The following is a 27,959-nucleotide window of genomic DNA, read 5'->3' as shown; positions in this document are numbered from 1 at the left end:
CATTGTTACAAAGGAAAGTTTTTATTTCCTTTCTTCTAAGGAACACAACTCTTATTTATAATCTATCCCCCGCAAAAAATTAGAACTTAATCTAAGTACAATTAGAAGCAGATTGACCCAGTATCTGGCAACATACTTTCCAGGAACTCAAACTGTAGTTTCCCTCAGGAAAGATCTTCTCCAAATGATCTGCACTGGGGAAGGAGATAAAAGCAGAAATCAGATAAACTCCTTTTCACAGAATCACAGAATATTCTAGTGGGAATTTTTGTCTCTTTTTCTCTGCATTATATGCATACACACACATGCACATACACACAGGCAGACACACTTTCTCCAAAGCACTTTAAATGTGTTAAAATTTTCATGAGAAATGAAATAGAGAAGACTTTCCAAGCACCAGCCAAGTACCATGACCAGATATTCTCTCTTTTTATGAGGATAATGCATGGTTTTCTGTACAAAGTCTTCATGTCTCTGCTATATCTTCCTAGATAACTGAAATGATTGAGGGCGCCACTCCTCCATTAAATGTTTTTGCATCTGCTCAGTATTGATTCTGCTGAAAATAGAGCAGGTTCCTGTTTTTGTAGCCACCTGTTAGACTTAAAATCAGTGTGATGCACAAAAGTTGGAGTAATGAAGAAATAAAAATGATGGAATGTACCTACAGATGATTTTTACTATGTAATAATTTTTTACAATGGTTCAGTGTCATGATAAACTCCTTTGGAACATCAGGTTGCAAGAACAGAAATTCTTTGAAGTGATATTCAAGTACTGATGTTCAGGCAGAAGCTGGTGGTCTTGATACTACCATGAGTAATTTTTTATACTACATTTTTGTGAATAGTTGAAATCTAAAAATTTTACCATAAAGATAAGACTTTACACATTGTATATGCCCATGCTCAAAGATACATATTATGTCAAGACACAGAAGGAAAAAATATACCTGTCAAAAGAATAATAGAGAAAAAAAAACCCCTGAAATTAGAATTGGAATTTTGATTCCTAACAAAAGGAGTTAAACAGTGTAAGAAATTTCAAGTTTCTACTAATCTTGGTACCAAGTAAATGAAACAAGGTACCTCTTTCCACAGAAAACTCTTGTGGCAAACAGGCAGTCAGGGTGATGTGTCTAGTTAAAACATTATGCTAGTACAAATATTTATCTTTTTGTCAATATTTGAGATGAACCAGAACTAGGCCACTGAATCTTTGTATGATAAGCTATCTTTAGTCTTTTGGATAGCTCAGGATTGAACAAAGATATTTTGAGTTGTGTATTGGTTCCGTCTGTGCTTGTCTTGTAACAGAAAAGTTCCCCAAGAAAAGGTAAACAATTCAGCAGCATTAAAATACTCATTTGTTTAAAATATGCGAGTTCATGGGAAACAGGTGTCCAAGGAAAAAACCAAAATACCAAAAACATAAAAAAAAAGGTTTTCAGAGAATATATGAGCTCCCTAAATTATGCTGACAGAGGATAAAGAGTTCCTTAATACCTAGTGAAGAGACGGTGGCAACATTCCACTAGCTTTATGCTCTTGACAGGGAAATCTGTGAAGTTGGAGGCATTTCCTAATAAGATGTGGCAAGGAACTTCCAGATCGGAGACAGTCAGCATTCCTGTGAAGTAAGTAGCAATTTTCTTCATGAGTAATGAAGAGGAAGACAAGACACAGGGATGTGAGTCATGGGGGCATGATGAAATGAACAATTTTGTTTGATAAAAAGTCACCATTTGAGATGGTTCTGTAAAGGTGTAAGATTAAAAACCTCTAATTGTGGGATTTTGAAAAAATCTGAATAATTTTAAAGAACTGGATTAAGGAACAAACCCAAAAATATATTCACTTTTTATATGTAGAAATTAAACTACAGTAACTTGTTACACTTCAACCATTTTAGCTTTTTACCCCTTTTAATTACACTAAAAGTTATGGTAATGGCTTTCTCATTGCTGCATCAGTGTTCTTTCATTAACTAAAATGGAGCTATGTTGCATTTTTAGCAGTGCAAGTAAATACAGAACCTTTTATTTTGTTTTAAATTGAGATAGTTCGCTTTCATAGATATTCCTGAAATTTTTCTGCAAACAGTAATATCAGCACTCACTGCAGTAACGGAGACACGGGATATGAAAGTGACAACTCATGTAGTGTTGTGCAACTCGGACGCATTTTTAGTATGTTCTTGTCAGAACTGGGGTAATAGAAGTTGCTTGGCTCTTCTACCTTCTCCTAGGTATAAGGAAAGCATTTGCCATGGCAGGAGTGGGTGGAATGCAATTTTCTTTCTAAAGTAGATTTTATTATTTTGGAAAGATTTTCCCAGTGGCTGTTCACAATATTATTCTTAAGATCAGTATCATGAAATGACACGTTTTAGTAGGTCTTCCTGATTCCTCAGATATGCAGAGCAGTGTCATGTGTTAAAATACTATGGATGGCTGTGAGACTAAAGACATTTCAAGTGTACTAGTTCTGTAAGCTTCAGAAAACAGTGTGGGCTTATCCTTAAAATGTGTATGTTTCTGTTGATACGGTGATCAAAAAGGGATAGGGAATTTGTGGTAGACACAGCCATGGTGTTTTCAGCTACATACTCAGGGAAGAGAGCTGGAAAAGTGATTGTTAAATGATGGAGATAAATTTTATCTATTGAATCATATCTGATCAATTAATTAAATCTTTGGAATCATTAATATTATGTTCTTTATAATTTACCCCTAAAATGGTTGTTGCATTGTGACTCTTCCCTCAGCTTGAAGGTGAGACTTCAAAAATTAAGGATCTGTTGTTGAGTCCCATTTCTGTTTCATTAACTTAGGTTCCCTGTGGAAATAATATCAACCTAAATATCAATTTAGTGTTGAGACAAAGAGTTGTTCAGCTTCCCTCTTTCTCTTTTACACTCTTCCTTCATTCTAATTCTTCTGTTTCTATTCCGGAATTACTTCTCTATTTCTGTAGCTTTGCATATGAGTCGTGTTATGCACAAACTAACCAAAAAAAAAAAAAAAAGGCAAAAAGACATAATGGAAGAACTAAAATCTTTTCCTATTCTAGTTTTCAGGAACCTTTCATCTCATATTGACTTTTAACCCTGCCAAGCCCAAAAACACCTGTGTTTGAGTGACAAGGGGCTGCCCAGCTCTGTGTAGTCTGGTACCGATGCACTGCCACATGGTGGTCACTGATTGTAGGGGACACCAAAGCTGGGTACTCTACCTGCAACACAGGCTGTCATGAAACAGGCAACAGTTCCCGCAATCATTGCTCTGAAAGCACCATCAACTATTTCCTTCTTTTTTGAGGGAGCAATACTCGCTAGGAAGAAAAATAAAGTGTGTGTCAAACAGAAATATATGTAAGGAAGATTAAGCTGTCAGCTTTTTCACTACAAGAGGAATTCCCAACCCTGCAGTTTGAACTAGGGAAAACAAGGAGAAAAAGTGTGACATTTTTTAGTGGGTTATTTGAAGGCCAAGTGCCAGTGTTGGCTCTTCTGTTAAGAAGGCGGCCTGTATATAAAATGGTGACTTCTGTTTGCTTTGGGAGCTTGTACATCTGTGCTGCTGATGGTGCCCTTCTGAAGGGTCTGGTCCTGTGGCTGGGTCTTGCTCCTCCATGCTCTCCCACTGCTGGCATCATGGAGCCCACTGGGCTTCAGGGCAAAAGAAGGCTGCCAGTAATTCCAGCTGCCTTGTGAGGAACTCAAATTTTTTTTTTAATTTTTCTTTTTCCATATATGCAACATTTTTACGGGAAACAGACAACTTCATCTTTCAAATCAGCATACTACTGAAACAGTTTGCTCCTTCTGAAGCTCAAGGGAGCTGTAGTAGCTCAGGCTCATGGTTGAAGGCTAAAGAGGGAGGACTGTTAGCAAGGCTTAGTTCCCTCCCCTTGCCCTCAACACCTCTCCCAGTACCTCCACCTCAAAGCCTATGCCCCTCTGGGACCCCTTCCATGCAACGTTAGGTGCTAGCAGAGCAGCACCTCAGCTCCTAATGTTGCTAAGCTTCACCCACAGCCTGTTCCTTCTGGTGTTTTCCTTGGGATTTGCTTGCCAAAGAAATTGTCTTTTAGAGAGGTTCTTACTCAGGCCTCCTATTACCAGTCCCAGCGAGCCGAAGTTGGCAAACCCACAAAGAGCATAGGTGGCAATGACTTCAGAGCGAACCTGGAAAACAAACACATACCCTCTCAGTTGTTTGAAACAGCTCGTGCTGATTCAAGGGTCTGAAAATATGGCATTGTGGCTCAGGGCTCCGAGTACTAAAATTCCTCAATTTCACTTGGTTGCTGCCCCAAGTAATGGCTTTCAGAAAGGTAGGCTCATTCTCTTGCTGGAAGTTGATGGCTTTTATACCCACTGCCCATGTGAGAACTCACAAATCATGTGATGTTTTTATTTTCATGTATATTGTTGTGTCTTGTTGAATTTAGTAATAGCAATTAAAGACAAAAAAAAATCTTATCTTACTAGTGGAAATTTAACTGCTGCTTTCTGAAAGTATGAGTCAGAGAGCTATAACTCAGCTGCTCCTTCATAGCTGGATGCCTCCATGATAGTCTGTTGAAACCTCAAGTTTTGGTATGCATCCCTGACTACTTTGTCCCTGAACAAGCAGAGGACTCTATGTACAAAGCTGCTCTGTGCATGTTCCACCCTGGGCATAGAAGGGAAATTGGTCTCCTAGACAGTGATACTGTGATGTGTTAACAGGCAGAGAGGGACATTAAGATTTTGGAATCCCCTTTAGCAGCTTATTTCCTTACTGACTTCCACCATCTTTCTCCCCTTGAGTAACACCTGTTCAACCTGGACCTCAAATGAGAGATGAGGTTAGGATGGCCTTTGCTTCCACGGAGGGACCCCTGACATGACACAGAATGACTTCAGGTGAAATCAGGCTACAAACCTTGCAAAACTTCAGATAAATATAGTTCAAACATTTTGAGAAAGCGGGCAACGTATCTCAGTAAATGTTTTGTTCCCTTGGCAGTTCTGAATTCTTGTTTAAGCTATATAGGAATAGGGTTTTAGGCTAAAGCTGAAAACGTGTGAGTATTCTAGCAGGTTTCCTGTTTATTAGAAGTTTCTCTGTTTTAATTTGTCTTTTATGAACATCAGTTTGTAGATACTTTCAATCAATCTGCACAAATGCAGAAAAATGCTTCTCAAGTACCCACTCTACCAGGTTTTCCTAGAAAAAGCTTTGTGTGCTGTGATTTCCATGCTTTCATTTACACTTTATTTTCTCTGAAAACAGGAAACCACGTAATTACTGACTCAGGTGAGGACACTTGTTTGTTCACTCTGAGTGATTATCTGTGTGAGGATGTATTAGAGAGCTCTGAAACTGAAGAGAAATTAAAAATGAAGTCAAGCACACTCTCACCTGAACTTTTGTGCTGTAATTATAATGGTTACCGGGCAATTTTTACCAGCATTATAAATCAAAATTATTTTTATATATCAGACCTTTTTATCATGGAAGCTAATACAGCTCTTTACAGGTATAAAAAGTGAATGTGGAAGTTCTGTATGACATCCTACTGAAAAGAAAAAAAAAGAAAAAGAAAAAAAAAGTGAAATAGAATTCATAGGATCTGCATTCTAAGGCTGACTTCCAGACCAAAAAACCCCTTATTCACACATACAGAAGTTCAGAGCCATATTCCCCAGGCAGAATGAAGCACAACTGTAGCAGGGCACAACAAAGATCCTTCCAGGAACACTGATAATGGATGGTCAGGCAAGGGTGTGAATATTTGATCAGACCATCTATTCTTCTATCTTTCTACCTCCACATGTGAAATATGTCCTGATAATCAGGAATGCAAGTGGTCGAGGACACGGTTTTTGTTTTTAATATGAGAGGTATTCACAGCATCACACCAGATTAAAAGAAGATTAAAAGCTGTATAAAATGCTTTATAATTAAGGGTTCTTAGTGATAATCTGTCTTGATTTCAGGAAAGAAGGCCAATGCAGGTGTAAAGTTGGATATCATGGGTTTTGTTGCCTGTGCTTAGGACAAATTCAGCACAGGCTGTGCATGTGGGTGCCAGGTGGGGGAGCAGTCATGGCTGCAAAGATTTGATCAGCTTTGATCACTGCATGACCTTTGGCCCTGTGCACACACTTTGGATTCCCTTAGCACAGCCTTCCTAAGTGCACTGTGGTTATGTATCTGTTGCGTGGACTGCCAGTGAGAGGTGGGACAAGGCTTTGGCTGGAAGTCTTTATGTAAACTAGCTTTCAGTGGTAGTTGAAACAGACTGGTTGGAGTCAGTGTGGCAAGTGAAGCGTATGCCATGTAATACATATCTTTTATTACTGCCCTCTGCACAGGGGACAATTGCCTCCAGCAAAGGTGTGCCAGTAATGACATCTGCTAAAGCTTGCTGGATGTCTCTCTTCAAGTTTAATGCTTGGGCAAACCTCTGAGGGCAGGAGGATCCTCCAGTTCTTGCCCAAGTTCTTCTTAGGACAGTAGCTCACAGGAAAGTGCTAGCTAAGAATCAGGTAAGAAGCTTACCTTGAAGACAGCCTCTGTCTGTGGGACATGATATGTTTGCCAAAACTATGCCCTTCTGTTTCTATGTTGGTTTGAGACAGCTAGTGTGATGACAGTCCTAGCAGCCTCACAAAGCAATAGTGCACTTTCATAATTGATCTCTGTCACTTAAGGACACGTTTTAGAGTAATATGCGACCACTTTATGCCTATATTAAAAAATAAGTTGAGTTTCAACATTGAGGTATTAGATCCAATAAATCTGTAGAACAGAAAATGTTACTTACTGTCATATACTGTTTCACTCCATTAATGTACATGCTTCCACCCTTTTCTCGGTTGTGAATCAGTTTTGAAAGACGCTCATAAGCCAAAAATTCATTGAAGAAAGTTTTGTAACCTAGTAGGCCACCGACAATAAAACTGTCTTCCCAGTCTACTCCCATCATGAAAGAGAATGGCATGAAGACATAAGCACAAATGTTCTGTGGAATATATAAAACAAACCATGTCAAAAGATACAGCTGGTCAAAGAACAATGGCATGCAATAACTTCTCTAAACATCCAGTGAGGATGGTTTTATTTCAGTGGAGAAGAATTGGCTTTGAATTCTTACTGCCAACACCGCTGGAAGATCTTTCCATAGTAAGGTACGCTTGAGTAATTTTTAAAAGACTAACCCAAAATCTAGATATAAAAAAGTTATTAGGTATGTCCCTAATTTTACATGTAAAGTAAAACAAACGTTTCTGTGCCTTTTTTTCCCAATAATGGCTTTAAATTGGGCATGGTGTTTGAAGCAAAGAAGAAATATTGAGTTAAAGGAGCTGATAAGGAAACTGAGAAGTCTAATTCTTCTCCTGATTAAATCAAAAATGTTAATGAATGTGCTTAATTACCAGGTGGTTGGACTCCAACTGGTGTAAACAGAAGAGTTGTCTCTGCATAAAAGCTGTGCATCTGACACAGTTAAAGCTGTACCATTTTTTTCCTGGCATTAAAAGTATTATGCAAATTTAAAAAGAAATCCCATCTTGCAGTACAGCTTATTTTTATATTAAGCAAAAATAGCTCCAGCTGTGAAAGGGTTTGGTCAGATAGTCCTTAGCAAATGTAAAAGAGGTCTTTAAGCAGTTCCTATTCCTGGCTGGTTTCTCTACCCTAAAAGGACTAGAGGTTAATGTCTCTCAAAAGGGAAGGATGGCTGAATGCATCATGTCTGTGCAACTCAGGTCCTCGTGGACTATCTACCTGTCCAAATCTTACACTATCCAGCAGTTAATAAAATACCAGTCCTTTCACGAGGGCTGAGGCATGCGTACTAGAGCCTTTCCTTGATTGTAAGTGTCTGTGCAGTGAGATATCTGTGAAAGCTCTGCAGGGTACTATCTTAATATTAATGAAGCCACATTTGTTTTGAGTGCCTATTCACTTCTGCAGCACCTTTATCACAAGTTATATCCATGTTTAACGCAGGGCTCTATTAGAGTCTTGCAAAACAAAATGCCCAAAACCATTGGAACAAGATGGTTGCATTGAGTCAAAAATGACATATTGACCTAGGTTAAAACAGAAGTCCTATTTGAAAACTGCTTGCTCAGCTGAGCGACTTGGATACAGTTTTAGATTGTGTTGAAAACTAAGTGGTATTGAGTAAATGTGGGTTCATACAAGTCCAGCCTTGTCCCAGTGTCCCCATCTAAGTGAACCTGATGAACATTAAGGGTTTGATGGGATTCTGAAGCTAAAGTTACTTTAATGTTTAGCTGAAGATGTTAATGGCTTATCCAGTGTGTACCTGACAGATTTGCTGCTTTGTCAAGTCAGAGGAGGTAGGTGTTAGCATACTCTGTGTAAACATACCATGAGGGTTAGCAAGAACACCAAAGAGGGAGACTATACATAGAGTAATAGCTACAGAAATACTTACATGGCAATAATTTTACTTTGACTGTTAAGACATCTTTCAGTACATACAAATAACATATGGGTTTGGATCATATTAAAGAGCAATACAACAATGAAAAATAACCATCACAAAACTACACAGGCTATTTGAGTAAGATAAATTATACGTGTATGTGAGCTGCATGAGGAACCTGGAGACCATACCTCAAAGTTCAGCTGTGGATAGTCAAACAAGCTGCCCAGCCAAGAAAGGGTTGAGTCAAGAAACGTCAGCAAGGCAAGGAAGGAGATCAGATTCACGGCCATGTTTGCTACCAGAGTGATGGAGGTAGAGGCCCCCTGACTGGCTGCTTCCAGCAGATTCTTTGAGTCACTTTGTCAATGAAGAGAAAACAAGAGTATGAACATTTTTCAATTCAAGAATAAATAATAGAACTAAAGGGTATGTGCACTTGGTTAGAAGTCTATCTGTTATCTGTTCACTCATAGGGAAAACAATGATGAGATGGAGTAGGCTTTTGCTGTCAATCTTCATGGCAGACACTTGAAGCATGTGTTTGTGGTGCCTTGAGGATGAATTCTCTGACATGGTCGGGGTTGGGCAAGATATGGATCAGGTCTTAATACTGTGGCACTGCTAGGATGAGGGAGTGGTCACTGCTCTTCTTACACGCACCCCTTGCAGAGGTGCCTGGGCTGTTCAGGAACAGCTTCTTACAAGCCTTTTTGCTTTGCCTGTCATTCTTAAGACAGTTAAGTCTCCCTGCAGATGGGCAACAAGTTCGCTGATGTTGCAGAAATGATTGCTCCACCTTTGGTTTTGCATGTTTGCACTAACAGATTCATTACAAAAGAAAGATAGCAATGTCACAAGTGGGAAAACCTCTTGGTGGGTCACCTCAGGTAGGCATTTCCCTCTTTCTCTGGAGAGTTTACTGTCTGTCCAGACGGAATGTGACACCTCCATATGTTACATTGTCATTGGGCACACTACACCTGAATTCACAAATCAACCATTTGCAGTATATTAGTGTGTAATTAATTTATTGCTTGCAGACCTACTATGTAGTCCCCCTAAAGCTTATGTGTGAACAGTGATTTTTCCAAATCTCATTTTTGCACTAATATTAGGATTAACTAGAGCCTAGATCAGCTTACCCTTTTGCCATTTGTAGGCCACTTCTCAGAGTTACCAGAGGCTTTTCAATTTCAGGCCAGAATAATTTGGAGGTGGCTAATGATGCTGGTGCTGACATGACAGAAGCAGTCAGTAGGTGGGAGGAGGAAACCTAGAATTCCAGGTGACAGAAAATACTCTGTGATAACCACATGAAGTGCAAACATGAAGGAAAGCAATTACAATTTTCAGACATTCAGATGATTTTTCTACAAGGGTTCATTAAAAAGTTCACATTGCTCATAAAGAAAAGAAGACAGGACTTTTATGATTAATTTCTTCAGAGAGGGACAAAAAGCCCAGTGGGAATGACACAGAGATACTTTCAAAGCATTTTAGCTGGACTTCTATACTTAGAAGATTTCAGACAAATCATATATTTTCCAGTTCTTTTCCTCTGTCTTACCCCGAAAGAAATATATGCTCCTAAGACGCTTCCAGCAATAGTTGAGAATCCTGCTGTCATGACTGCATGGAGTTCAGATTTGGTGATGTATGGTAAGTAGGGCCGCACTAGAAGAGGAGACTCTGTCTGGAAGTGAAAAACAAGCATCAAATTCAGAAATTCCCAATAAAAGCCCATAAATTTATTTTATTATCAGGGCAGAAAAATGAGCAGTGACGAACCACTGCTAAATATCATGCTAATATTGCTTTTGGGCTTGGATTCTACTTGGTGATCTTTCTACTTCACTTTGAACCCTGGGACAGACAGTGTTGTAAATGTGGGTTTAATGGATTTCCTATTTAAGTGGTCTATTAGGTGCTGCCTCCTGCTTTTATGGCTAAGGCCTTGTACTGCTAGCATCGAATCCTAGTTTTCTGCATCGTCTTTCTCTCCTGTCCTTGCCTGCCTTGCATGCCTTCTTTTCATCCCACTTGCCTTCTGAATTAAAAAAAAACCACCCGAAATTGTTGTTTCTTCATAGCCTTGGAGCTATCATAGCCTTCGTAGCCTGGTAGTCATTTTAATGGACATCTATAACCTACATTTATGCTTGACTTTCTGTTGGGAAAACATATGGTTTCCAAATTCCACTCCATTTTGCACTACTGTCAACATACTAACACACTGGAATTTTGTAATCAACCATCAGTACTGCTGTAGCGGAGTCATAGGAAATTTTTTTTAATACACAGATGCTCAGTGAACAGCACTATTTCACTACCTTCAATAATATTGTGTTATGATGTTTTTTCTATACTCCAACTCACCTGTCCCACAAATATGTTACCCGCAGCTACCAGAGACTCAACAGGTGTTGTCCCCATGAAAACATGCATAATCCAACCAACCTAAAATGATTGAAAAAAGAAATAAAAATTTAATCTGCCTATTCCATGCACTTCTAGATTTAATCGTATCAATCTAAGACTTCTGAGACATGTTATGATATTTCCAGGTTAAAGATAACAACTGTTTTTCACGTCTACCCCTGAGCAGCTTGGCCAGGGTCAATGCTACAGTTCCTCTGCATGTGTTCAAAAAGTGTCCCACAGTAGCCAAATGAGTACCTACTGGCAAAAATTCATACCTTTCCAATGAGCCACTGCATGAATCCAATGTGGTAAAGAATAGACATTACTGTGCTGAAGAAAACCACAATGGGCAGTACCTGATTTGGAGACACAAAATCATTAACACATTTAGAGTGGTTTCCTTTCCTTGATTCTGTGGGCCATTTGATTTTTGAAAAAGTGAGTCATGTTTTCAAAATGTTCTTACAGTTACGGAAAACTTGTCATTTAGCTTACACATATGCCATAAAATTGTTAACCTTCTAGACTTGTTGTTTGTGCTGGAATTAACTAATTTTCATTTATCTACATAGTTTTTTAACAGTGCTGCAATAGTTTTGAAACTGTTTGGTTTAACATGATACACATTAGTTTATAACCATGTTTAGGTCAGTCCAAGCACTACTTGGCAATAGCATTTACAAAGACTTTGATATATAAAAATTCGATTTTGAAAACCATTAACAGAAATATGTACAATGCTACCGTGCTGTAGAATTCAGAGCTCTACTTCTCATAGCATCGTAGAATGTTAAGAGTTGGAAGGTAACTCAAAGATCATCTAGTCCCAACCATCCCTCCCACGGGCAGGGACACCTCCCACCAGACCAGGTTGCTCAAGGCCTTATCTAACCTGGCTTTGAGCACTACCAGGGTTGAAACATTTGCAACCTACCTAAGCAACCTGTTACAGTATCTCACTACCCTCACAGTAACAAATTTCTTCCTAATACTACCTAACCTAAATTTCCCCTCTTTCAAATTGTACCCATTACTCTTTGTCCTATAACTACAGTTCCTGACAAAGAGTCTCTCTTCAGCTTCCTTGTTTTTCCCCTTCAGACACTAGAATGTTGTCATGAGATCTGCATGTAACCTTCTCTTCTCCAGGCAGAACAGCCCCAACTTTCTCAGCCTATCTTTGTAGGGGAGGTGCTCCAGTCCTTTTATCAACTTCATGACTTTACCCTCCACTGGTTCCAACAGTTTCATGTCCTTCTTATGTTGGGGATACCAGAAATGAATGCAGTACTCCAAGTGAGGTCTCACAAGAGTAGAGTAGATGGGGAGAATCACCTACCTCCACACACTGGCCATGCTCCTTTTGATGAAGCCAGGGGTTCAGTTGGCCTTCTGGGGTGTGAGTGCACATTGCCAGGTCATGCTGAGTTTTTCATCAACCATCACCCCACCCCACCCCAACCATCATCTCTATATCTGTGTTTTAAAAAACACAGTTTAGATTGCTGTGTAAGCAAAAGTTGAAGAGGTTTCAATTGGAATTGTAATTGACTTGTTTTCATAGAATCAAAGGCAGCTTCCTTAGCCTGTGTAGATGCCTTTCAATAAAAGATTATAGAAAAATCCTCTTTTATTCTGTGGTATTTACACTATTCGTTGTAATGCCAATGTGGAATATTCAAGAACTCTCTAACTGTACACAGAGACAGAATCTGCTTAAAGGTATATACTTCCTAAATACAAAAAGTGAATATAAATCTCTTTCATTGGAGACTGAAGGGAAAATGTTTCCCTTCAACATATAATTTAAAAGAATCATATGAATGCCTAACCCACTGTCTGATGGGTTATTAAATGTATTGGGTTTTCATTCTGAATAAAACTCATATTACAGGACCTCACCACTGCTATTCTACTATACAGCAGGAAGAAAAATCCCCCCAAAAGATCCAAAATTAGTAAGACAGATTAGTTACAGTTAGAACAGTACCACTAGGACTAAGAAGCTTTCATTTTTGTTCACTAATGACATAACGCATTTAACGTAAAATCAAGTAATAGAACGAAAAAGAGCAAATCATTTCGTTATTTCAGAACTTCACAGTAAATAGAAGCTGTGCCTTTCTAGAGGAGAGTTGGTACTATCAACAGTCTTGACAAATTTTTGGAAACTCGATTTAGATGATCAGAACCTTTCATTGAAAGGATGGAGTGCAATTAACCGCTGTCACTGTGCTGTTCAATAAATTAATAAAAGGCTCCTTTCTCTAGTTTGATTCTCTGATCCTTTTTGCAATCCTCTCAGGATAGTTTGTCATGCAGTAATAGCAGAAAGTTTAGTGTAGTAAAAGTAATATCTTTCTCCCTTGCCTTTTCTCTTCTGCCATTTCCCTTCACTGTTTCTAGGCCTGTGCTAACCAAAGAGGCATCTCACTCCCAGCCAGATCCATATCCTGGCACAACGTGTGTATCCTGATGCAATGTGTGTATTGAAATGGGTCTGGAGAAACAGCGGGCAGATAGGCAAAGGTCAACTCTCTCTAGTTGATTGATGGCAAAAATTGTGAGTGACCTCCCATCTTTCAAGCTAAATGGACAGCAAAAGCTCTCGAGTTTGAGAGCTGTGTTTTTGTTTCAGCGGAAGGGGAGAGAACACAATGTTCTGCCAACACTGGGTGACAGTTGGCATCCTTTGGCCTTCTCCACATTCCTCTGAAAATATTTTAGATAACATTAGAACACGCTTTTCCAGTTTTGTGGTTGGAGTCATTCCTGGATAAAGCACTTGTCTTTATAAAACATGAAGTCTACCTCAAAGTTATGATTACTCTGAACAGGGGCTCATGATGGGGTTGTCTTCCACTTGCTTCTGCCATGAAAAAATTCACATTTAATTTGCATCTACACACGCCATTACAACCTGCAGGTGGAGACAGCTGTCAACTTTGAGAGAAAATGAGAAGAGAACTGCAAAAAAAAAGTATGACCAGGAAATCAGATGGACCTTAGTTGTAGCAGAAGCCGACTCCTCCAAAAGGTCTAGCACGTTTCTGTATGGGTCCTGTAGTTTAGTTATAACTGCTTGCTTAAAATGTTACAATTGCATTTTTCTCTGTGAACTAACTCAAGTAGAAGTTTAGTCTTCAGTATGTACAGCTCCTGATACGTACTACATACCTTTAAATAGTCAAGTTTTAATGGATGAATACATTTAATGAGCACTCTGAAAAATCGCACAGCCTTTCAATGGAGAATGGTAATCAAAGAGCTCTTTAGAATTACATTTATGTGACCTACAAATGTTACAGTTTGTGCTTCCCAAAATACAACCTCTAAGAAAATAAATTCTTTAATCAGTATGTTTTATGAACTGGATTATTTCCTGTTTACTGTCAATTCTGCAGTAAGATTTGACCTTACTAAAGAACTACTTTCCAGATCATGGTTACAATGAATGTTACATGGAGAGCAGGGAGTTAAAACTGGTGGCTGCTTTCAAATCCCCCTCCCATTTGTGGCTTGGTGTTCGTCTTTTTTCTTATTTTCCTTAAAAGAAGAAGTTACTAGTGTTGTTTAAGGAACATCCTGCTTTCATACACTCCTAAAACTTGACCTTCAAAGCAAAGCCTTTCTCAGGGAGCCATAATCCTCCTGGTGCAGAAAGGAAGTTTATTTCCTGCTTGCTCGAAGCAAACTTTGCCTTTCATAGTCAACAGGATAGATGACTTAATACTAAGAGGGGTTTTCCAACTGCTTAAGTACTTGGGTGTGCTTGGTTATGTGGGCAAGTGTGGTTTTTTTTCAGAACTCTGAAACTCTGTGTCTACATTCACAAATATCCGTTTAAAATAACCCAGTTTATACATGTGAATTCATGCATTTATGACTAATTAGTGCTTCCAGAACCAGGTACTCAAAGGTTCTAGTGGTGCTGGCCTGAACACCCATACGGGTGTGCATATGCACATATGGGCTGTGTCTGCTCTGGTAACAATGTCCACCTAAGTTAGCAAAAACTGATATGTCCCTGCATACTGTTAAGGATACAGTATGGATACAATTGGACTCTGTTTTCTGCGAAGACATACCCTATCCCTTGTCTACTCTCTCAAGAGTTAAGCCAATACTGAGACATTTCTTTTTTGAAGGATGCTTTGAAATATCTTGTGGCAAGATTTGGAGAGCTCAAGAGTAACATGCAAACCTCACAAAATATCTGAAAGACACAAAAAAAGCACTTTGGACCATCTTAATGTGTAAATAAATGAAAAGTGTTTCAAGAGAGAATAGGCTGGCTGTCGCTCACTGTCACTGGAAGAGAGAATTCCCTTTCTACAGAAGGAACAGATGGAGGATGTTTTGGTATTGCTGTGCACTTGTCTGCCACTCTGTTTACCATATATATATATTCCTAGACATATGCAGCTCTGAAAATCAACTCATGAGTTTTATTTTCTTGGTGTCTTTCAGTGTGAAAATAATGTAAGCCCATGGTCAGGTCTCTGAAACATCAAAAGAATGATCTCTGAGTAAGTATTGATTAATTGCTCGTGTTTGGGAGTTTTTTTGTTTGTTTTTTTATTGGGGTTGGTTTGCGTTTTTTTTTGTTTTATATGTTTTTGATTCCAGCCTAAGCAGGTATTATGGCATGGGTTACTTCTTGAAGCAAAACCGGGAAGGATGCTGGTGCAGATTAGAGAGCACAGAGCATACAAACTGTATTCCAGCAGTTTCCCAGCAAGGTCTTCTAAGGGAGAGAACTGGGAAATCTCCCTGGGATCTTACTAATGTAATAATAGCACAATGTAATGTAATTCTTCCTGGTTATGCAAGAGGAGCTTCTATCTCTTTTACCAGGTATATATAAATATATATCAAGGCTTTCCACTGTTGCGGGGGCAATGTCTGTAAGACATTGTTCTACACAGCATTTAAGGATGACAACATAGCATGGTATAGCACTTTTACTCATGGAGAGATGGGAAAGATAGGCCGGAGATAATATTTCTGTCAGTAGCCAGGTAAAGCCTTTTAAGCTATTCCTTGTAGAAAGATATCCCAAGGTTCTGTCTACATGCAATATATGTTGTTATAATTGGACTAGATAAGTGCTATCTAACTCAGTGTATAGCACTAAGTGAAAGGCTTCCTGTGGGCTTCCCAAATTTTCTATTCAGAATGTCACATAGTAAGGAACAATTTTCCTCTTAGCTGATTCCTCTGGTGACTACGCAGGTACCACAAGACATATAATAAATTTATTTCCCAGCTATACTGTTCCTTTTTTCTGTTGTCTGTCTGCCACATGCAGGGTGTATAAAAACTGTCTCACCTTAAAAGCGAAGAAATGATCCTTATATTTTTCACCAAACACGAACTTGGCACCTGTGTCAGAGTACTCCAGAAAAGTCTAAGGACAGAAAGCAAAGGAAATTAGCCATAAGCTCTTGGAACCTGCCAAAAACTAAGCACATATCGCTAGCTGTCTTGCAGAGATCCGGTGAAGTCCAAGGAGCTTGTGCTCTATATGAATCCAGGCCTCATTGACTGAGTCTGGCTGAATTGAGGGCCTCTGCCCTGCTCTAGTAAGAGTGCAGTCTCCTTCAGGGTATATAGGCAAATGGCAAGGGTGTAGGGCACGAATTCCTTGAGTACCCAACACAATAGAGGCCATAAGGTAAACTAAAAGAAACATTTATTTTTTCATCCCAACACTGTGGTGCATTTTTATGCTCCATCATGCAAGTAAGTGCAAAAATGATACAGCTTAAAATAGAGATTTAATGGCTGAAGCAATGAGTTTTGGAAGGAGTACCTAAAAGCTAACCTAAAGAAATCTACTTTTTAATTTAGATCCAGTGTTATGTTTTTATACTCCTGATGCCAACATATGCATTAATGATACAGTTTAAACTGGAGTTAAAGTACAGTTTATAACAGCTATAGTAATGAGTTCTGACAGGAGCAACCGTAAGCCATATGACGTTAATGAAAGGGAGCACCAGAACTGCTTCAGTTAGAGACTGAGAACCTGGTGACAAAACCCAGATGACTCCCACTGCTTGCAGATTAGACAGACGTCAGACCTGTGCCTTTGCTTCCACAGAGAGACAGTACATTCTGCACTGTCTTGCTTTACATGTGCTTAATTACCTGTGAAGAGCAGCTGTGAGAAGAGTATCCCTGGGGTGAAAAGTCTGAATGTCCTTCAGTGGGTACTCTCTGATCTACGTTTCGGATATTCATTACTTTACAGTAATAGGCTTTTTAAAAAAACTTTATGTCTGCAGGGATACCTACAGACAGATCCCATCCACTCTCTAGAGATATTTTTCTGCTTGCAGATGTGGATTTTGCCACCTGTACGTAGTTAAATTAATTTTCTTGTATATCATGAGGACTATGAAATGTCCCTCATGCCAGGACTGCTGCTACTCTGAAGACAACAGTGGTTCTGCCTTAAACTTCAAGGCTTTTCAGCATGTCACATTTATTTGCAAGGGTGCTTTGGAGTTGGGCCACATCTAAAGAGTTTCTATGAGTGCCCTGGCACAACAGTGGTTTTATGTTTTAAGGATGCAAGTTTTAACTTCAAGGATGATAAATCCATTAAGTAATAGGGTCATTCTGGCCATTACTCATCAGCCTGTCCCCCAGTGAAAGGCTTGTATTAACTGGACAAAAAAAAAGAGAAAGTTGAATTCAGGTAGTCAATTACCATTCTGAGAACCCAGTCTTCCTTAAGAGGAGAAAATATTCAGGAGGGAACAGATCCTTGAAAAGACTGACTGTTATGTAAGAGTCTCAAGACAGAAAATTATAGTAAAAAAAGTAAGGATTTTGCCCAATAGCTTACCTGGATCTGAATGCCTAGCCAGTTAAATACATCAAAACCCACTTTGGTCCTCAGAATAAGAAGCCCAAGAATAAACTGCATTCCTATTCCTGAAAGTACTGGTCTCCAAGCAACCTAGATAGACAAAAAAATAAAGAAACTGTTTGTTATTTAAATAAATAATAATTTACTTCAGGCATTTATTAAAATAAGGCAAGGGGATTGTCTGACTATACTGTAGGATAGGAGCAGCTGCTAAACCAGGCTGTAATGGACTTGGATCTTCACATACCTGGACAGAGAATAAGGAGATTTTGTTACAGGGTTTGTCCTTGGGTAATTTCAACTCTGTTTCTGTTTCCCAGCTTAAAAGACTTTTGATACTTGAGAACTACTCAGTCTTATATTGTGATTCATCATATAAAGGCAGTTGTAAGAAAAACTGTGGCTGCCTGTGACGAGTTCCTCTACAGTTCCTTCCTTCAGTTCACTACACTGAAGATTCCTGCTCTGCTGCCTCAGAAAACATCTTCAGTTTGTGAAAATTTGGTCAAATTATTTACAAGACAAGGAGTTGAAATGGCATTCTAATTTACTCAGATTGTATTTGAATAATACAAATCAATTAGGTGCAATGAGGACTCATGGGAGAGCACAATGCATTTGGAGTAGTTTGCACCTCAGCTGGAGATAGCAGCAGTTGCAGAGAATAGGACAGTTTCATTAGTCCTTGCTGAGAGGACTTCACCCTTTAAGGAAGTCTCAGCACTGATGCAAGAAGGGTGGAAAGTGTCAGTGAAACTTCATGACCTGGACAGTGGATATATGACTGACAAAAGCATGAACTGGTATGTGAGGCATGCACACAGGAGTACAAGCTGAGGTGGGAGTTGTGGTGACTGAACTAAGCCCTTTGTAATACCACAGCAGAACAGAGTGGTCATCTCTGATGGAAGATTAAAATAAATGGCATTGACCAGCCTATGGGAACAGGTGAGTGAGAAGTGAAGACCTCCACTTGGCCTCAGTTTTTGAGTTTGCAGTGGGAAGCAAACTTGTGAGGGATTAAGAGCTATACAAGGCAATCGTGTCTTCAGTTCCATGCAATTTATGTTAATTAGTGTCCTCAAATAAGTACCTGTCATGTCCAGAGGACTGTGGTGAGGCTCCTGTGGGTGAAAATGTGGAGAAGGCCTACCTCTCCAGGAGCAAATGTGTTCCAACCCGCAACAGAGCTGGAATAAAAGATGGGCAGCAGCTTCCCAAAACAATGAGAGGCAGATGCTGGTACAGCCCCTCACATACTCACCAAGAGCAAAATTATGTGCCTCAGAAATTAAATACATCACTTGGTAGGGGGCAAGCCTAAATTTTTACTTAAATTTTAGTAAGCATCTGTTACTCTTACTAAACTTGGTGCTCGGGTAGGGGAACAGGTTTTGAGACATTGAATAAAAAAATCCCAGAAGAGCCAGCATGGACTAAATACTCACTCTGGTTGGATATTTGGAAAAGATAAGCATCAGGAGAACATACATCACAAGCCCACCAAAGGAGATTAGCTGGCGGGATCCCTGTTCCATTGTGTCAAAGATGAGCCAGCAGATGACAGTTATAATAAGAGCTGCACGCAACACCCTGGGGGAAAAAAGCATCATGACATCCTGAAAAAGACCAGATATTCCTTTCCCTTTCCCTACCCACAACACTTACATTTCTGTTTGTGAATGAACTCTCTGTGCAATGTTGTAGACTGAAACATATGGCTTTACACAAGCAGGAATATGCCTTTGCTGATGCACCTCTAACAACAACATCACTTGGTAGCATCCCAAAGAAGCGTCCTCCAATAGGGTTCCTCAAGCCAGAGTAAAAACCCAGAGGAAAATTCAATAAAGCATGAGTGATTCTTGTCTGGATGTTATTTCTATTAAACGAAGTGTGCTATCTTCCTCTCTCACTCCATCCTCCTCTTTTTTCCCTTCCTTCCTTTCCTTTGTTGAATCTTTCCCTAGCTCTGGGCAAGACAGGCTGTGGTTTTGACAAATTGCACCGTGCCATTTAACTGGCAAGTCTATGAAGAACACTATCGAGGAGCAGGTTATAAATGGTTTATTTCTCTGTAACCAGATGTAGTCTGTTAAGCTGTATCAGAAACAATGATGAGAGCCATGTGTACATCTGTGTTTCAGTGTTTCTATGGTCCCTACTATCACAAAACCATGTTCAACTTATTTATTGAAGGTAATTACCACAATGACAGCCTGAAAGGCAGCAAAATACATCATCCCATATATAGAGGGAAAAAATAAACACAGTCCAAAGTTTTTAATGCTACTTGTGTCTAACAGTTAGCTTCCACTGATTTCAGAAATGGACACCCAAAATCCATTTTTAGACCTTGATTAAAAAACGTTGCAGGCTAACTCCACAAAATAACTTGGCCACTGCAAAGCTGAATAGCACTTTCTACACCTGAGAGATTTTCTGTCTCTTGGAGGAATATGGTTAAGCACTTAATCTGTGATATGGATTGCAGTCCAGGTAATACAGCACTTTACTGCCCCCAGTTTGTTCCATCTGCTACCTGGGGCTCTCCTGTTCCTTTTGCTCCTTCCCCCAAAGAGGCTGCCAGATTGCCTAATGGACATGTGTCTCTGTGACTGATCTCTAATGTGACTCCTGAGCAGAAGGATCACAATCTTTATAGCACCTTTCTGAGCAAAACCACTTTTAAATCTTGAGAATAAGATGGGACATTTTCCTGAACTGAGAATGACTCCACCTTAGAGTTCTTTCTCTCTCAGGTAGAAAGTAACCTAGCTGAAATAGAATGCAGCTGGCCAGTTTGCTTTTCCTTTTTAATGATATTTCATGTGGTCTTTTTTTCAGTCTACAAGGCTCCTTTGGCTCCTCATTTTCCCAGGGATAACTTCAACATTCCTGATACGTGCTCAGGAATACTTGAAATAAGCATCTGCCAGATTTAATTATCTACCATTTATCTGCCAGATGAATGTCTACCATCCCAAATTAAGGTTATATGACCTTATTATGACACTGATTGTGACTGGCATGTTTTGATTCCTGAAGGCCAAGTAAAAATTGTTATGGGGATACATGGAAAAACAGTGACTAGGTAACACGCTCCAGTCATTAGCAGTCTGCATATGTTAGAGTTAAGGTTTTTGTGAACCTAACAGTTCTCCAAACAAATGACAGTGAGGCACTTTCTGGCCTGCAGAGTGAATGCAACATACCTGAACTTCTGTGAATGTATTCTCTTCCAACTACAAACTTGTCCTATCTCAATCTTTGGTATTTTTGTACACTTTATGTCAAGATTTTCGATACCTAGCTACTGCATTTCAAACTTAAAGGTGTGTCTGATATCCATATACTGGAAAATATGAATTATTCTGTGATCTTATTGAAATTTGTATGATTGACCCATCTCCCTGTGGGTGTAAGTTGAAATAAAACTATAGGAGTAACTTGACTAATGCATTGTTTTTCTACAAAAATAGAAAGTAATTAATATTTACCATTTCAGCCAAAACCACTGTTTTTTCAGATATCTTTCTCCAGGGGAAAAGAATACAGTAATTTTGTCTTCATACTTAGCTATTAAAAAATCCCAGCAGATGAAGAATGTGACCACAACAGTGATGATAAAGAGTGGCAAGGCTCTCTGAAATTTCAAGCTGCAGGCTGCAATAAGTATTGCCAAGTATGCTGTCACAGAAACAAGAATATACATATCCGTTAGGTTGGTCTTTTTGAAAACAAATCATAAGGATCAAATCTTAAATTTATAGGATGTGATTAAAGTCAGGCCCATGTTGATCTTTTCAGTGCTTTTCTGACTCTTTGCCGACATACTGAAAAATTTTTGCTTTTGTAAATGGTGATGCAGTATGCTCACGATATGAAAGATGGCTTTCATTCTGTTAGAGAAGATTATATGCTTTGGCCAAGTTCATATCAAACATGTTAACCACTTGAGAAAATTAAATACAAAGAAAAACACGGAACCTCTTTTTCCTGTGTAAAAACTGTGAATTAAGAGCATGAGTCTCATTCCTTCTTTCATAAGAGAATGACTGTATCCAATAAAACTAGAAAAAAACCCTGGAAATATGTACATTGACTGATTTGATGGCCCTCTGAATTAAGTCTTAAAAGTGAAGCTTAAAAGAGAAGTTTACTTCTTAAAAAAAGCTGTGAAATTATTTGTCATTTGGCAGTCTCATTGCTGATATATGCTGGCCAAAGAAATATTCAGTTCTTGTAAATAATAATTTGATTTTGTCTATGGTAAATAAGGAAGAAAGACTACTTATTTTTGTAAGGCAAGTTGTTTTTTTGTGTAATTACTATATGTAACCCTGACATATCCTTAGCACCCACTTGTACTCTTGAGCCATAACATGCCTGTACTATGACAAAGCAAGAAAAGCTGATGTTATGAAGACAGCATGCAAACAGTGCTTTTATAACCATTTTCTGGTATGCTGGTGCCTACCTCACCAATGTGTTTCAGTTCTGTAAGAAAATCACAAAAACAAACTTGGTGAAACAAACCAACCTACTGGCTAATTAGGAAAGAGAGAAAGAATATCTGAATGATTCTTCAGTGCATGCTGTCATAAACACATTTCCTCTGAAAAACATTTTTTGCGGACATTGAATGATATAGGTCAGAAAAGAAAACTCCTACTGACTTAAGTTTAGTCCTGTTTGGTGCCTGACTCTTTTCTTTAATGTGATTTCATAGTTTTGGGCAAGTTCCTGAAACTGTAATTTTGGAGGCAGCTGGCAGTGGAGTAGACATAAAGACTTAACTATCCTGCTATCACGAACATAATTGTTAGTCAGAGTGGAAACATGCCAGAGGAGCAGTTTAGCAAGATTTGTGGGTTTTGTTTCGAAATGAGAGGAAGTTTTGCAATCTGTAGTTTTTTTCTGGTACTAAATTCACTTTTAATTCCTTTGAAATGCGTTTTTAAAGACAGACAAGAGTTTTTTGTGTCAGATAGAAGACAAGCACAGCCTATAATCTCATGCAGGCATATTGTCCTAGTTAGGACAACTGAGACCAGTTCATCAGGGTATGGGTGTAACCCAAAACTGTGTATTCTATAGCCTTCCATGCCATTTCCCAGAAACTGTTATCAATGAACCATTTACACCATCTGCCCATAGAGCCTGACTCCTCAGGCTATAAACTAGGTGTTAAGAGGCCTGTGAGATAGGAGGATGCTCCTGTCCTCACACCCTTTGTGGAACTCCCCGCCCTGAGGGAAGTGCTGAGCATTCCTGCCTGAACTGCAGGATATATAATCTTGGAGTCTTGGAACATTTTCAACCACTCTGTGGGATCCAGAGAAGGACTGCGGCTCATCGCTCTCAAACAGACTTGGATCACCACCCTATACTGGACTCCAATCACCACTTTGACCAGACTGCAACAGCTCTCCCACCAGCAGGTTCTTCCCCTCTCCCTTTACTTTGGACTCAAGCGGGGCCCAAGGAACACCACGTTGTTCATGCCCCAGGGTACTGGGTTATACATTTGGGTTTTGTGGGTTAAGACCAATTGTTTGTTTGTATGATTGTACTTACTGTATTATTTTAGTAAATTGTTATTCTGACTTATAATCTCTCCTTTGAGTTGAGTTCATTTCCCCTGCTGGTTAACTCTTAAACCAGCACACATATAAATAAAACTTCAGCAACCCTGAGTGTAATATATACTGTACCTGTCATTAAAATTCCATAGATCACATACCGAATTCTGATTTTATGTTTCTTGTAAAATTCACAGATTTTATCATAGTTCTTTTCTAATTGCCTAGAAAAATAGGAAAAAAATAATGAAGAACAGAAAATGTAAGCTTTTGCAGAAGAAAATTGGGTTAAGTTGGTCAAAATTTCTCCACTGCAGTTGGAACTTGTTAATGGTTAAATTTGGCTCCCCGGGTGTCAAACAAAATTGTGCCCTTTGAGCGAGACTTCTTTGGATTGATGTTGGACAAGTAAAAAAGAAAATATGGCAGAAATCTAACTGGACAATCCGTTAATTACAGTAGGTCAAAGTCAGCAGGCCAGTTCCACTAGCCCCTGATGTGCAGCAGTTCTGTGAAGAGGTCTGTTAAGGTAGGTACAGATTCTGGGCCCATTAATAGACCCATGAAGTCTGTTAATACAACTGGCCCAGCACTACTATGTGGAGCAGTAGGGTTGCCACAACTGTGAAGGCCTAAGGCTGCATTTTTTTTTTGTGTAAAATAACCAATATCCACCTAAAACCTTATTACAGTAGGCATAGATGTTTCTGGATTTTTGAAAATTTGGTTGTGAATTACATTAACTTTTCACCTCATCAGCTCATGGAAGTTAAAATTATGTTATATTTGAACATCCTGCTCTAGTATCAGTTCTTCCAACTATTATGTGTTTCACTTTCTTTATTTCCTCACCTCAATAAACGTAACACAGAGTGATTTCATGAAGGAGGTTGAAATTTAGAGAAATAGCAGTTAATGGAGTTAATTCAACACAGATTTCCAATTATAAGTATGCTGATGATACAGATGTATTTCAGTTATGAAAGCTGTAGCTACATAAACATCCTCATATTGTGCAAGCTGAAAAAGAAATCACAGCTGTACCTTTGTCATCTCAGAGGCACTGCTTTAGAACGACATCTCTGAAGCAGTGTCTCACACCCTCATTCTATAAAAGCAACATTATATTTAGAAATACTAATTATCCAGACTCTACTTGTTTGGAAACTAGATGCAGCTGGAGTTTGATGCATACCAAAATTAAAAAATACCCTTCTTTTCTGCACTTAAAACAAAATTGATTAAATTTAAATTAATTTCGGGTGGAATAAGTAATATTAATTTAATTCATACCAGCATTCAAAATAATAGAGCAGGAACACTTGCCTTCAGCAGTAAAAGTGTTATACAATCTCTCAGAAATTGTGATTGCTTTTGATGTTTCAAGTTTAGTTCTGAGAATTCCTGTTGCTTCACAAATCACAGCATCTTTTTTTTTAACTTATAAGAACATTAGGTTATCTATCCAATCTCAGCAGAGAGGTTAGACACAACAGAAAAAGAAAAAAAGGAGAAATGAGAGACAGATGCATGACAAAGCCAATTACTTTATGAAATTTATGGCTCATTTACCAACCAAGAGAAAAAAAAATAATATCTACTATCTGTTACTGCTACTTATGAGTCCTTTGGGATTTAAAATTGTTACTTTCAGATTAGAATTTCTTGTAATCTCTTATTTGCTTTAATATATCTACTTTTTGTTTTATTAATTTAGGCTATTATCACTTTGGTGGTCTTTTGGCACCAAAAGATCTTAAATATCCAGACATATGTCATAAATATGCAGCTCCCTTCTGAAAGAAGACAGAAAAAAAATCTTCCTTATGAAATCTGGTTAATTTACTAAGGAAATATTATTTCCTAAAAGCTGATCCTTGAGTCTTGAAATGCAACACATTTCTGATGGCTTTTACTTAACCGAAGATGTTGAAAAAACAGATCTCACTTAAGCACATTAGTATGAAATATTTGTTTATGCCAAAACTATTCTTGTTTGCATTTTGCAACTCAGAAATCTATTTTCTATTGCACATGTACTCCAGAAGTGAATGTTAACACCTTGCACTTGTAGTGAATCGTTATCAATAGACCGATCTTTCAAAGGGGTTGTCTCAGACCACAGGCTATTCAGTACTATCTGTCATTGACAGAAGATAATAACACAAATGAAGATTCAGCATGAGAGAAAAAAAATACAAGAAAACTACATCAAAATATAATTTTAAGTATTGTATCTTCTATAGAGGGTTTCTTGTTTTCTCAAAAAAAAAAAAAAAGGCAAAAAATCAAAAAACGTAATCCTCGAGTAAAATGTAGATGTATGTTTTTGCTCTGTGGTCACTTGGAAACAATGCAAAGGAAGTGTAATAATTTTGCTCCATCAAAATGGCTTTTCCCACAGCTGTTCTGTTCTTATTTTGCATGAGGGTAAATGACTATGCAAACTGAAAGACAATAGTGAATCTTTAACTTTCTGAAAGAGACCACTGTTTAACTGTGTTTTAAAGAGACCTTACTTTAAAAAACTGTTATGGAAATGCTGGAAAGTAGTTATTGTACAAAAATTAAAAATACTGCTCCTTTAATTTGCAAAGTTTTAAAAGGATAATTCCACAATCACCCACGTCAGTTGTAAGGTATAATAATTTTAAACATGCTGTGTTCCTGTATTACACAAATTGCTAGGTGATACAAACATATATGCAGCATAGGGGTATGGCAGTGAAATTTAGAGCTGTCACTCCAGAAGCAGAAACACTAGCAGCTTTTTGCTTAGGCCAGGATGAAGTGAGTGCAAAACTTACTCATTTGTAATGCATACCCTTTCAAGCGTGGTTGCTCATCATCTACTGAGGCACATTTGTTTTCAAGCAGATCACTCTCAATATTGATGTATTCGTCCCCCTGGAAAACAGATCCATGCTGAGGTCGTGAGAGGGGTGCATGCTTGTTAAACAAGGTATAAAAAACATCCCAACTGGCACATTGCTGAAGCAGTTTCAAGTTTCTAGTCTGCACTGTGTGCATGGCTCCAGCTCTCTTGTCTGCCACCAACTCTGTGACCAGTATCAGGCAAACCTAGTGTTTAGCTGTGAACGTTCTCAAGCCATCCGCACCGTTTTCAAAAGGGAAATAAAAGGGGGAAGACATACCAGTGTTACTCAGAGCTGAAGAGGGTGGGGTCCCATACAGAGTACCACTGCAGAGAGGCAAAAAGCAAGAGCTGCAGAGCAGCAGGTAGGGACAGCAGAGCTGCTATTTAGCCGGCTTGCCCAGCACCTCATGTAGACATTCCAAACTTCAATATGGATGGAACTTTTGTGTAAAGATAATGGTTAAATTGAGAGAAGCTTACTGTTTAAAAAATTTAACTAAGCGAAGAGATTTTCTCCTAAGAAAAGCTGCTCTGAAAGGATAATAACTAACAATCTTTTAAAGAGAGCTATCATCCACAGGCTTTGAAGCAGAAACACAAAATTTGGCCAGATAGTGCACTTTCATCTGGAAAATAGATTTTTGCTATCTGAATCCACGTAAGCCTGGCCACATTATAGCTTTTGAGCAACTACAGGCTGACATCCACCCTGTTTGAAGACTGTCTTGAGGTGGCCAGGAGCAGCACAACTCCCCCAAACTCCTTGGCACACCCATGGGGGCTGCCAAGCCCACACTACGTTACTTCCCCCATCACTGTCCAGCAGGGCACAGGGAAAGCCCCTGTCCTACAGCTACAGCCCTCCATGCTCATGGTGGGGCCTACGGACGGGCTGATGACCCAGGGTAGGTGACCATTGCATTCAGACAGCGGTGTACCCAGCTGGGCCCTGGGTGCCACGCTCGTCCCTCCTCCTTTGAATGCTGTGGCAGGGCAGCATGACCAGCTGCTTGCCCCACAGTGCCCGGCCACCACCAGGGTGCCTGATCGAGTGGACATGTTCTACCCTCTTGAGAGGAGCGGCCCACAGTACCCCCAGCCACTTTTGGAACAGTGGCAATCTGCAAGTAGGTTTACCTTTTCTTTTTCTGTCACTGTTGTCTCTAATTCCATCCCCCAATCTGCTGTGGAAAGCAAGGCCCACCACAGACCTTGCCCTGGCCCCTGCATTCTGTCTGGATTTCCTGCTGCAGGGGCTGCCGGAAGTCCTGGAAAGCCCTCAGATAGTTGCTAGGAAAAGATTTGAACCACAGTCTTAGAACAGCCTATGTTAGAAGGGACCACAAGATCATCTAGTTCCAACCTCCCTGCCATGGGGAGGGACACCTTCCACTAAATCAGATTGCTCAAAGTTTCAATCAGCTTGGCCTTGAACACCTCTGGGGATGGGGCATTCACAACTTCTCTGGGCAAACTGTTCCAGTGCCTCACCACCCTCATAGTAAATAATTTCTTCCTGATACCTCATCTAAACCCACCCTTCTTCACTGTCCTATCATTACCCTTATGAACAGTTGTTCTCCCCCATTTTTTTAGAAGCCAGATTTAAGTGCAGAAAGGCCGCAGTGGGATCTTCCCAACGCCTTCTCTTCTCCCAGCTGAACAACCTCATCACTGTCAGCCTGTCAAATGTCTTCAGACTTTGAATGATCTGAAACATGGAGAGAGTGGAGCGG

The 27,959-nt window shown here is 39.2% G+C and overlaps 1 protein-coding gene across 6 annotated transcripts; it reads right to left on the bottom strand.

Annotated features, from left to right (window-relative positions):
• Positions 1-27,878, bottom strand: SLC28A3 (solute carrier family 28 member 3). 6 transcript variants are annotated; one of them, XM_039380295.1, is made up of 18 exons: positions 27,786-27,878; positions 27,361-27,513; positions 26,153-26,252; positions 23,507-23,569; positions 21,261-21,450; positions 19,209-19,353; positions 17,737-17,850; positions 16,213-16,290; positions 11,156-11,236; positions 10,836-10,916; positions 10,027-10,152; positions 9,602-9,732; positions 8,648-8,816; positions 6,822-7,019; positions 4,110-4,191; positions 3,237-3,335; positions 1,509-1,632; positions 1-194 (listed from the first exon to the last, which is right to left on the bottom strand). In XM_039380295.1, the coding sequence occupies exons 4-18, from the start codon at positions 23,550-23,552 to the stop codon at positions 92-94; spliced, it is 1,767 nt and encodes a 588-aa protein (XP_039236229.1). In that variant the 5' UTR covers positions 23,553-23,569; positions 26,153-26,252; positions 27,361-27,513; positions 27,786-27,878; the 3' UTR covers positions 1-91. The 6 variants fall into 6 exon arrangements, with proteins under 6 accessions (XP_039236229.1, XP_027577362.1, XP_039236227.1 ...); XM_027721561.2 differs by having other exon boundaries at positions 23,478-23,569; positions 26,170-26,252; XM_039380293.1 differs by having other exon boundaries at positions 1-189; positions 23,478-23,569; positions 26,170-26,252.
• Positions 27,879-27,959: the final 81 nt, after the last annotated feature.

Source organism: Pipra filicauda, unplaced genomic scaffold (genome assembly GCF_003945595.2).
Source record: "Pipra filicauda isolate LSUMZ 115617 unplaced genomic scaffold, ASM394559v2 scaffold191_size1418713_pilon, whole genome shotgun sequence".
Taxonomy (NCBI): Eukaryota; Metazoa; Chordata; class Aves; order Passeriformes; family Pipridae; genus Pipra; species Pipra filicauda.
Note: the sequence above shows the minus strand (reverse complement) of the source record. Positions and strands in the feature narration are given on the sequence as shown.